We start from the raw sequence: 13218 nt of genomic DNA on the forward strand, positions 1-13218 counted from the left end.
ATGTAAAAAAGGAGTGTAAAAGCTCAAGATGATGAAATGGAGACAAAGTTTGGGGGAAACAGTCACCAAATCAGGGTTTTGAAAAGTGGGATCACGAGATTTAGCATGCCATTCATTCTGCCAGAGCAAAGGTTAGATCATGGAAGCTTGCGTGTGTTAGTGGGTTAGATAGAAGTCCTTACGTGTTTTACATTGGTTCTGCAAGTTGTGCACAAATCACTGTTTTCATGTACAAACTCGTTGGCCTCTTTAAGTATGAAATAGCTGATTACAGTCCAAAAGAATGCATGATGTTGGTTATATACATTCAGGCATGCAGTTGGTCTAATGTACCTAACTGTAAAACAAAACATCACACAACAAAAATGAAAAATTATGTTCCCTACTCCTTTCACCAAATCCTTGAAATTGCACAGATAATCCAAATGCTTACCAGGCAGCTACTAACAGTCTTAGTAAACCCAACACCACATGGCATACAAATGTTTTATAAAATGTGCATAAACAATGTATATATATTCATATATCCATATTTCAAATATATTTGTAGCTGTATATGCTTTAAATGCAAGAGGTCCAGTAGGGAATATATGAGGATTAAATGCAGCTGTTGCAAATCTGAAGACAAATCCAGAATCTTTTTACAGGAAGCCCACCACAGACACAGACAAGTCCTTAATTTACTCTCCACATATGCAAATCACCCTCTTCTTTTTAAGAAGTCCAAAAAGAAACATTTCCATCCACACATACAAATCTGTACTCACTTTTTCCTCCATGTGAACCTGAACAACTTACATTAGGATATTTTATCAAGCAAAGGTTACTGGATTCTAATGCATGCATCTCTGAATATTTGTTTCATTTGTTTACTTGTTGCGAGGCCATCTCTTAGGACTTGCCTACGTTTTGCCATCTGGAGATGATCATGATGTAAGTACATTGTGGCATGGAGTAATGAGTTGTATTTCTTTTCTTTTTTTTTTGGAATGATTTTTATTTCTTGTTGCATTTGTGGTTTGGCTCTTCTGCTTTCCAGGTCAGTGCTTTCCAGCTAAAAATAAAAAGGGGGGGAGAAGAAAAGGGATAAAATGAATACATCATATTCATTATTTAGACACGTGTAGCTAAAGTGTTAAAGGTTTGCTCACTACAGCTGCTGCTGGGCCACATCAATAGATACATGGACACATACTGAGGTTGCAAATGTTTGGATATAGAAGGCACATCACACGTGTGTGATAGTGTCACGTTGCATATCATATATCACTTTGTAATCGTAATGTAGGTATCCTTTGTTGAACACTTGCTAAATCCCTATGCGAGTGGTCTGTCCATGCACACACATCCTATCTCATTTTTAAAAATAAGAATGTGAACATGAGGATAAGTTTATTTGAAGTGCATACAAGGCCTCCAAATTAGCACCATTTCAGCTTAAAACTTTGTTTTTGTACCTGAGATGTGAACTGAGATGAAGACTATGATGATGACCACTCCCAGGACAATGGAGACAATACTGAGCAGACGAGCCAGTCGACCCAGCCTTCTGGCTCCATCCATATCCCCAGCCTGAAGACTGTTTCTGGACTAAGGACACACAAAAGATAATTACAAACATAATATACCAAATAAGGCACAGACATGTACTATTTTGATCCTTGAGGGCCACCGTCCTGCAGGTTTTAGACATTTCCCCACCTCTAAACACCAGAGTCAAATAATGATTCATTGTCCAGAACTTGACAACAAAATTTTATGTCGGTTAAGAAGAATCAGGTGTGCTGGACAAGGGAAGTAGGACAGTGGCCCTTGAGGAATGGAGTTTAAGATCCCTGCTTTAGAAAGATATGTAGGAATAAAGAAATAAAAGTCTAAACTACCTGAAATCAGTTTAATTTCTCCAACCATGGCAAGAACAACTATCAACCTTTAAATTCTAGTCATAGTAATGATATTATTTTTAAGATGCTTCAGGGAGATTAAATGTTTTTAACTTTTTAAGCAATAGATTATATACAGAACAGGTGCTACAATCATGTGGAAGTTTTTTATTTCACACATATAGCACTTTCAGAAGAAAGAAAAGTGACAAAGTGTTTACCCACCAAATGTGAACAAACAAAAAGCAATAAAATTTCTTTTATAAGTCTGTTGAGAAGAGTGCAATCTGCAGCAGCATTAGACACTGACTCCAAGAAACTGAACAAATAGACAAAGTAGGGTGGTTTAATGCTGGGGACTGCTCTTACGCCCCTGAAGCTGATTCTGCACAGAAGAATGATGAACACTCTTAACATCGGCAACATAACAAAATGTGTTTAGACTTTAGACTTTCGCTCCACTTCGCTCCACAATCAGTACAACAGGTCATTCCTGCTTACAACTCTAACTTTACATAATGATTTCATTATAATGAGTAATGTTTATTAGTTCTATAAAACACAAAATTAATTTCCTTTTATTGGGTTTAAAAAGGATAACGAAATTAAAGTAAATTAAAATGTAAAAGACCTGTCAAAAATCACACCAGAAGATCAATAGCATGAAGCCAAAGGCCAGAGAAAACAAATGGGGTCATTTTAAAAGTCCGACTGTCCAAAAAAGATAATATGTTTTGTTTTCAATAATCATTAAGTAAATTTTGGACCCCAAAGTCAAGATATACAACAATAATAAGAACCAAGAGCGTACCACCAAATTCTTCAAGCTGAATCTAGTTCAAGGCTGAACAGCTCTGGCTCGTGATGTCAATAGTTATGATATTCCCATTTCACCACAGTGAGCTATTTTAGCAAACAGCAACTAAGAAAACATTTATATTTCTATGACAGTAAAAATAAAAGAGAAGTGGCTTCCGACACAACAGACAGACACAACACAGAGTCTGAGAAGCTTCTCCTTTAAAGATTCTCATTAAAGATTGGCGGCCAGATACAACAGCATCTAACCGTCATCCTTTAAAATATTTATCAGGTGGTATTTCATCACTTGGGAGAACAGAAAAAATGGCATACATACCATACAGTAATGTTTAAGTGTTGAATGCTTCTACAGTCCTGTAAGGTAAATGCCAAGAATAATTTATTCCCTGCTGTCATTGGTGAAATTGTCTATTTCGGACCGTCAGATTGGGATTGATGGAGGATTGTAACTTGCAGAGCCAACTGGATGGAGCTGCTGAGAGCACAGCGGTGTGAAAGAGTTGTATATCATTCTTATGCTGTATGTATATTGCTTTATATATGCTGCCGATACTGCGACAGGATGATTTATGTGTATATATGTGTGTGACATGATGAATGGGAATCCTCATTTCTAGCACAATGGTTTTACTTGATTTACCCGTCCCAGCTGACAAATCTCACTCAGGCAATGTTTTTATGTTTCTATCAGTTTTTCAGCCTTAAACTTTATCATTAATTTTATTTTCTTTCAGTTTGGAAAACTGTTGCCAGATGCTGTTCTCCTTCATGATACTGAACACCAGTCGATTTATGAGAAACAAGAACATTATTAATACAGTAGTCTACCATACCTGCAGACACACTAAAAACACATTAGCATTTAAAGTATACATACATACATTACATTAATTTAATTTCAGCATATTTCCCCAAGGAACACCATAATTCTCATATGCTTTAAATTTCTTTAAGATAAAGTGACAACAAAAGTAAGGTTGAAAGTTGCACCCTTTCTTTATATTTGACTAAAGGACAGTGAAGGTAGCTTTAAAATAGACAAAGGACTAACATCACATCAAAAACATCAAAAAACAAAATCAGAACCAATGACACATGTCAAAAGAGATTCACGCTATCCAAAACATTAAATAAGCTTAATATAAGTTAAATAGAATCACAGCTAAAAACAAAAAGAGAGAACAACTTCTTTCACCTCAGGCCATTACTGTTAACTTTAAGCTGTCCATCCACAAGACAATCAGGCAATGGCAAGTCAATGTTTGAAAATAGCTAAGAGACAGAAGTAGAGACTTTTCTAATTAACTGATTGAAACCTCTGAAAGAACTGCAGTAGGTGTGAAACATGCCCGTTCCTTATCTCTTGGTAATTACCAACTGCTATGTGTAAGTAAACAGAGTGGGGAAAACTAAGAGTGACAACTATCATAAAGTTAGATAATTCAATTCCCACTACTTGGGTTTGGGGTTAAAAAGTGATGTGTGTGTCTTTCAGCTCTGAACATCAATATAAAATGCTAAAGGAAGGCAATGTGCAGAAATACTTGACAATTGTGAGATGGAATATTAGAAGTGTCAAACACAAACTATAAAGAAGTGACTTTATATGTGACGACAGAAGAGCTGTCCATGGTCCTAAACATCTTGTAAAACCAGACGCCATGCTGTGTGTGAGACGTACAGCAGGAAATGAAATGAATCTATCTATCTATCTATCTATCTATCTATCTATCTATCTATCTATCTATCTATCTATCTATCTATCTATCTATCTATCTATCTATCTATCTATCTATCTATATATATATATATATATATATATATATATATATATATATATATATATATATATGAAGCACATACTAAAAACACACAAAAAGAAAGACAAAAATATGGTATGTTTATCATCTGCCCTCACTTGCTCACTCTTTGCTGAGCTTTTGGAGTTGGGATTGCCTCAGTATCAGATAAGATTACACTGCAGAGAGAAAGAGAGACAAAAAGAGCCCCCCACAGTTCTCCTTTATCACATGCTAGTTACTTAATCTGTTCTTTTTCACGGACCTCTCTGCCTCCAGGCTGTCTCTGGTAGCCACACAGTGCATATGGTGGTTTGTGGGAGTTCCACTGACATGGGTGCTGCTGCTGGAGATGAATAGGGAACTACCTTCTTATCAGACATAATTACACTACTTTATGTTTGTGTAACTTTATCTGTTTAAAATGGTGGGGGCATCCCATTTATCCAAGGGGCTTTTACAAATTGTTAATTATACACTGCATTTGACAAAATATATATAAAAAAGAAAAACTGATGTGAAACAATTCCATTATGACATACAGTCATAAATTATTACATGTTTAATTTAATTAAGATGATAGATTTCTTTTTCATTTCTTTCTTACATGCACAGAAACATACTTCAGCATCTCACTTCCAGGATTGCAACATGAAGCTATGGTACAAAATCCCACTGGAGCTTGTATTGATCTGGACTCACATCACAGAGGATAGCAGCATCAGCACCTTAAATCAATGCAAGTCCCTTTCAGAAAACACTGCTAACTTAGCTTGCTTACACAGAAAATCTCAATGAAAAAAGGGAACTCTAATAAGATGGTAATATTTTTTATCTGTCATGAAAAGAGGAGAAGAAAGAAACAAGAAAAGGCTTCTGTGTCAGCAGTCTTCTTCAGTACAACTACTTCCTGCTGTGACGCCTCACCAGAGAGACAAGAAATTACAAGGTTTGTGTTCACGTGGGTTAGGGGGAAGCACCCTGTGCTTGACTTATTGTCTTTATTGATTCTAGTAAGAGTACGCCTGGTCATATTTGTTTTCAGAATGGGAAATTCTACCCACGAAACATCTTTAATGTTTATTGGGTTTACACACCAGCCACACATTCTTACACACACCCCCACACACTCAACTCATGCTCTCTCATGTATTCATGTGTTCAGCCAAGGAAGGTGGAGGCTGGTAAGTGCTTCTTTTCCTCTCTCTTTCCATTAATAATGAAGAACCAGCAGCAGCCTGGTGAAAAGGTACAGTTATTGTGACCAAATTATAGGTTCAACTGCATCTAAATCCATTTTTTAAGACTAAAATATACCTTTTCTTTTCATTTATCCACACATTTTAACTTTCACTTAATTGTAAGAGTAATTAATTTAATTCATAAATCCCAATTTAGAAGATATGTCCAAAATTCAAGGTACAGGACAATTCGTGATTTAGGAGTTTGGAGCAATTATTCTGTAAAAACAGCACACCAGGACATTGGTAAGCCTCTCAATCCTTTAGTTCAAATAGCTTTGGCAGGGACTCTCTACTAAAATTTCAAACTTCACAAAGCAGTCAGATGATCAAATGTGTCAGTGTCACAACTGCACTTTTCTTCTTCCTGGAGCTGTAAAACACATTCTAACTGCCGCTGTGGCTCATAAATGTTTAGTGTGTTTGTATCTTAGCTTCTGAATTGAAAACAATTCAAAGAAGCTACCAGAATGACAGCAACATAGAAAAACAAGGTTTTATTATATTAGCACATCAGTGATCCACTGTAATTTAGATTTTTCAGGGTCAAGTTTTACATTTTAGTTCATCGCTACTGTCAAGATTAGTAGAAAACCCAAAACTAAATTAGATTATCCCACCGTACAGCCACCTGCCGGTGTATGGAGCCACACATCCATCCAAAAAGCTGCCATACAGATAAGAGGAAAATGTCAAACAGAAAACATTTTGTCCTGATCAGGAATTACATTTATTAATATCTATATGTTCAGTGGTTCATGTGTTGAAGAGAGACAAATGTTTTTCTTTGAATTTTCCATAGCCTATGTGTTCTAAAGTGGGTCAGCCTTAAATATCACATACACATTCAAATGAATAAATTACTGTTTGTATGCCTTTTAGTAACTTTTGATATTGATGCATTCAAAGAATTTTGTGTTCATTTCAGATTTATTCCGATTCGATTTTTTTTATTTTTAGTGACACCCCTAATGTTAAATATCTCTATATTCCTAAATTACTGTGGCAGTACATTGACGACGTAGGGATTTTGTTGTGGTACACTGCTTGCACAGTTTTAAGATCTTTGACATCAAAAATAACTCCACAATGGCCAGTAGCACCACACTTAGCAAAAACTGGTAGGCACTCACAAGGTGTGAGTGCTAGCTTTCCAACAGGCTGCCTTCTGTTTATTGCAAAATGAAAATATTGATTTAAAATTACAATAAAATTAAATTTTTTCTATTAACTCAATCAACTTTTGTCGTTCACAGAACCAGTTTATTGTACCAACACAACTTGGTTCGTGGCCTTCATCAGTCATCATGAAACACAGCAATAATCTTTTAACCTTTAATGGGTCACACCAAGAAAAAAACAGGAGAAAAACAAGAGAAAAATGTTTATTTGCATTTTTTTCTCTTTTCCTTTGGACAAAACTTGAAATTGTAATTGAATAGAAAACACTAACTTTTGGCATTACATACCCAGACCAAGAGATAGAGATGTTTAGTTCCACAAATGTTTTAAAAAATCTTTACAAACGATAGAGCAGGATGTAATAGGGTTAAACGGGAGGAATGCCATTTCATCAATCAGAAATAAATTGACTGAATTGAAAATAATAAATTGACCAGAATGCACTGAACATGGGTTCAAATTAATCATTTACCCAGATTTGAATGAAAAATATCTTCTTCCAAGTTGCACTTAAATGATATAGACCCCTATTTTTTATTTTAAGCAAAATATGTATAAAGAATTACAAAGATATGACAGAATTTGTCAAAAAACCATGTAATAAGGACTATATATGAAATACTCAAAATTGATAGTATAAAGGCATGGTCAATGTCACCATATCTGTCTATTTTTCTATTAAAACAATGGCAGTTTTTTTTCTTTCTTTTGTAAAAACTAAAGTACAAAATGCTCAATATTTGACTGATAATAAGGTAATTTACCTATGCATACACTCATATGCACACACACAAACACAGTCATTCCTCCAGTGCAGCATTGCGACTCCATATTTTACTAGCAAATCTGCAGAGTGTGCAGTAATGCTCCTGCAGTTTGGGCATTCCCATTACTGGGATAGGCTAGTCTGGGCTGTAAAAACCTATTACCCCTGCCTCTCCAATCCCCATAATTGACTGCACGTCTTCTGTGTTTTCATGCCACAGCTTTTATCCTCTAGAGCATCTGTCAGCAATCTGTGGTGGCAGCCAGCTGGAAGTTAGCTTTTAGGTGGTCCTGCTGCTGGAAGTGGTGCCAAATGATGACGAATGTAACATTTTCCTCTTGTTAGCAATGCACCAGCCACACATACAGATGTAGGTTCTTTTACACACTTGAGACCACAACAGATTAGTGCAGTAAACATAAAATGTTCAAATAATTACATTGTGGAAACCTGTCTTTTAGTTTGATGTTTGTGCTACCACTGTGCTACACTGTTAAATTCTCTATTCATTTATGGCTTAAAGAATATGTCATAACCGTTACTGACTAAAACTAAAGATGAAGGAATTATCTTATTTGGACTACCTACAGGTGACAAGAGAAATGAGGCAAACCAAACCTGTATTATGACCACAGGAATATTTTCAAAACTAATGGGTTCTTTCTGCGATTGCAGTTTGGTAAAGACCACATGGACAAACCTGCCTGAAAAATGCTTTGGGACATCTATGAAATTAGAAATTTGATTCTCTTTACTTTCTAAGTGATTAAGTTATTCTAAGAAAGAATAGTCAAAGAACCATAAAGCTTTTGTTTTTGGATGGCTTAATCTTTATGCAATGTTGCAGAAGAACCCAAAGTGATCAGTTAACGTCACTGACTTGAATCGTCTAATTTTGTTTTCAACTTTACATGACAACCTTGTGACATATAAATCACATGTATGCAGGAACACAGAAAATAAAGGGTTTCAAATTTTCCAGCACCAGTTGTTGCATTACAGTAGGTCTTGCTTAGACCTGTAGGGAAGACTGTTGGGTTGTCACCGTCAACACAGCTGTTTCATAGAAGTGCAACAGTGGAAAACCTCTTAGCATGACTTGAACATGATCCAGGCCACAAGAAGTTGAAGGCAGCTCATCAACAATGCAACTACAGTTGACTCAGTGTACACTATTGTAACATTTTATATGAAGCCACCCCTTAAAAGAATCTTTTTTTTTTTTTAAAAACTTTCTTTTCTTTTTCTACAACAATTTTATGAAGTCTGGGAAGACTCCTCTGACTCCAGATTATTGACACCATTATAACATTTCTCTTTTCAGCTCTCTATAAGGATCTATTTCACTTAGGCTAGGTGAGAATTAGCACTTAGTGATGATCTTGCACTATAAAGCTATATCATGCGATATCAACAACATTCATTTGTTCAGAGCAAATGTTCTGTTTTCCTGCTTTGACTCACTTGCACATAGTGACATCACTGTGGTATCTAATTCAGTTTTTTCTAATCAAGTCATAGGAACTACTTTATGGCCATTTGCTATCTCTCTCAAACCCATCTACCCTTGTAGCGAAAGATGTTTTGATCTTCTTCAGGAGGCCCGTATCCCCTTTCCACAGCCCCAGGAAAAAGAGAGGATGTTGATTGCTGCCACATAGCTGGCTAACTGCTGCTATCTGCCCTCTGCAGAGAAACTAAATTGACTTCTCTCGCCTTCTATTGAGTTAGTGGCCAGCTCCAGTTTCTCCCCCCTTCACTTTCCTTTCTTCTGTCCTCTATCAAAGCCTCTCCCTCTCAATACCATTAGCAAGCAGCTGCCTTGTGAATGTCAGTGGGTGCATGATGATCGCTCGGGGAAGTACAGGCTGTCGTGTAGATACTGCCTGATATTTCCTTTGGTGTGTAATGCCCACAGGGGTGACATTACAGAACTAATAGATTTGCTGCATTGAATTTGCAGTGTTTCTCTGTTGATCTGAATCTGACATCTGTAGAGTGTGAGAAGTAAAAAGTAACCATCAGTCAACAGGTCTTCAAATCCAGACATGAGAAAATTACAGCTGATGGTACTTAACAAAACTTCTGTTAGAATAACTCCAGATGGTCTGTCAAAAACCAGATTTATTTGTGGTTTACTCGTGAATTTACTTCAGTCCCTCTAATAAGACAAAAATAAAGGAAAAAACCCCTCACCTACGCTTAATATTCACTGTTAACAGGACTTAAATTAAACAAGGGCTGATAGTTTTACTGCATAACAAAGGGCCTTATTGCTTCCAGTTTTTATATCAAGAAACAAAGAGAGCTGACTGTATGATAAGAGTCAAAGCTCAATATTGAGATCCATGTTTTTAACCGTTTCTAGTGTTATCAATCATTTTTATGTAGTTACAAACGTATTTCTTGATACTTCCACAGCTTTATGGACAGAGGAAACTAAAGCAGAGCCCTAGTGCATCACTTTCTTCTTCTTCTTCTTCTTATTATTATTATTATTATTATTATTATTATTATTATTATTATTATTATTATTATTATTATTATTATTATTATTATCTGATACTAAATGAAACCCATAAATATTCAGTTTGCTACCAAATACATAGCAAAGACGTTCTGCAAATACAGTAAACAAAAATATTTTTGCTGTTAGCTGTTTGGAGTATATTTTGTTTATAATAATCATTTTATCTTTTGAAAGCACCATTTTGTTGATATATAACATATCCTATTAAAACAAATGTTTTTTAGGAGTTAAACATCATATTTACAGTTCAGAGGTGCCAGTAATTCTGATCCGAACTGTACAGCACGGTACAGAGCGGATCATTAAATAACTGCAAATAATTTATTAATCACATGGGCCAAAAATCACTATCATAATTACCTAATTGAAATATATATATATATATATATATATATATATATATATATATATATATATATATATATATATATACATATTGATCTATCTGGATTTGAAGCTATTATCTTACCAGACATCGCTTTTTTTTTTATCTGAGAACAGATGAGTCCTGCTGGAGTTTCAGGCTCATGCAGTTGTGGAATACAAATGTGCTGACATAGTGAAGTAATGTGTTGATTGACTGGGACGGTGTTGTTGTGCTAGTTAGCAATGCTTTCCTCTATTTTTGAGGGAATTGGGTGAAACTAAAATGAACACAGTGGGGTGTCAAACTAGCATGCTCAAAGTGGAAAGAGAAGACTGCTAATCTGTCTAAATTATGCAGGTCAGTCGTCTTTTCAGAAGGCATTCCTTCAGGCACTTATTAAAAATCTTAGGTGCAAACAGAGAGGAGGCTCTACCTTACTGTACACAGTGTGATGTAGTAGCATATGCTTTCTTTGTGATGCTCTCTACTGAGCACAGCCCCTTTAAACCACAGGCACAGACACTGATTATCCTTGACAGCCAAACACAGCCGGAACAGATTAAGTTCCAAGTCTTAAAATTAGATGTGAAGATCCAAATTAATCAAATTAGACAGAAAATATTACAAATGTATTGGTCTCTATTGCTGATAAATGTCAAATATTATATGTACTTGACAGGCAAAAGTAAGTGAATCTGTGTAAAGACAGAAAATAAACATTTCTTGACATTTTTTTTATCAGCCCTGGACATTACAGAACCCCTGAACCTGAACCCAGTCCACTGTACACAACTGCTTAATGGCTGGGATTTTTAGCAGGCTCATTCTTGCTTGCAACATTTCTACTAGATTCAACTATTCCTAAATGTTAACTTTATTCCTTTTCAATAATTTCTTTAGTACGTAATTCTTTAGTTGTTCTCTTAAGATCTTTTAACAGTTGACAGAATTCCAAAGTTACGCTTTGAAATTTGTTAATAAAACCCAGAATTCCGTATTTCATCAACAATAGCAAGCTGTCATAGTCTTTATACAACAGGCCCAAAGCATAATACAACCACCACCATGTTTTGCTGAAGGTTCTTAGAGTTGAAACACAACATATCTCACTGAAACACAAGTCCTACTTTGATCTCTTCTATCTTTTTCCATTTCTTGAAAGCATCCTGGTTCCTCCAAAGGATCTTTAACATAGTGCAGACTGGCAGCAATATTCTTTTTACAAAGCTTTTTTCCTTGCAGCCTTGCCTTGCAAAGAGTCAATGTGAGACAGGCGTGGAGATGCTCTGAGGTTAAGCTGTCTTCCTTAACAGAGTCCTTCACACCTTGCTTTGTTGATCGACTACTCCCTTGAAGGGTAACAGTTGTCTTGATTTCATCCCACCATTCCCCAGTCTGCATGTGGGATCCTGACTCTTTAAGGTGGTCCTGTAACTCTTTATCTGCTTTATGAAGATCTAAATAAATAAATAAATAAATAAATAAATAAATAATATTTTTTCGTGCCATAACACACTTCAAAAACCATACATTATGCTGTAAAGATGACATGTTGATAAATGCTTGTTCTTTTCAATAAAACAGAAAATGAACTGCTAATCATAAAGACTCTCATTCATTTAGGAATGTATACATATACTACTGGATTAGTTTCTCTGTGATGACATAAACCAATAAAATATATTTATTTGATGTCTTTTATTAATTTCTAATACTGTGTAGATTCTGGAGATTACTTTAATTCACATACTGATGTATATCAGTACATGTATAAATAAAAAAATATTATAAAGTTTTCAGAAACTTTCAAGAGCCTCTTTAATGCTGTTATAAGCTGAAGTGATCAATAAATGTCCTAATATAGTAGCCTTAATGCATATTAAAGTAAATGAAAGGTCACCATTGAGGTAAAAACTGTAGGATAAAAGCTATGTTTTTGGGTCCACACACTGATATCTGACACATTCTAATTTTTACACTGTTTCAATGAAACTGTAAGCTTCAGTCTCTCACAGCATTCATCAATAACTTCACTGTCTTTGCTCTGTCTTACCACTGTAGAGGACCACAACAAAGACCCTCAGCATAATACACTCCATTACATGTGCTGCATGCACTGAAGGCGGACAATAAAAATAATATACAGGGTCTACATATGATACATCTGTTTGTATCCAAACAGAGCAGTTTACCAGACTGTGTGGCAATTTGCAATGGCACCATAGCCTTTTGATGATGCCATGGGTTCAGTGTCTCAGCTCCATCTCATATCAGCATTTCCAGCATCCTCAAAATTTTCTACAGGATTATTCAGGTGTCAGGGCCTTAAAAGTAAAAGAAAACCTGCCAGCTGAGTTGTAACAGTCAACCTGAGAACATGTAAATCCCTCAGCAACAGGAAAGCTGATGAGGCACTGAGTCCCAAGTGTGTGTTTGGGTGTGTCAGCTACCATGTGGCTTTTTTTTTGCATTTTGTTTCAGTCACTATTAATCAAACATCCTTTTGTACCTGTTACTTACCTGTACAGTTACACTTTTGGAAATTACAAATAAAGTATTTGATCAATAAAAAAAAGTTTAAACTTTGATCTGCTCAGGACTAAAAATTCCCTCTCAAGCATCTTAAAT

At 35.6% G+C, this 13218-nt stretch overlaps 1 protein-coding gene across 1 annotated transcript in view; it reads right to left on the reverse strand.

Moving 5' to 3' along the window:
- Positions 1-268: 268 nt before the first annotated feature.
- Positions 269-13218, reverse strand: part of trarg1a (trafficking regulator of GLUT4 (SLC2A4) 1a) — a 14197-nt gene continuing 1247 nt past the window's right edge. The window contains exons 2-3 of the mRNA XM_041993907.1: positions 1458-1590; positions 269-1054 (exon numbers count right to left, since the gene is read on the reverse strand). Of these exons, the coding sequence (XP_041849841.1) occupies positions 1041-1054; positions 1458-1590 (147 nt within the window). The 3' untranslated portion in view covers positions 269-1040. The remainder of the gene's footprint in view (positions 1055-1457; positions 1591-13218) is intronic.

This window comes from Melanotaenia boesemani, chromosome 9, assembly GCF_017639745.1.
Source record: "Melanotaenia boesemani isolate fMelBoe1 chromosome 9, fMelBoe1.pri, whole genome shotgun sequence".
Classification (NCBI taxonomy): domain Eukaryota; kingdom Metazoa; phylum Chordata; class Actinopteri; order Atheriniformes; family Melanotaeniidae; genus Melanotaenia; species Melanotaenia boesemani.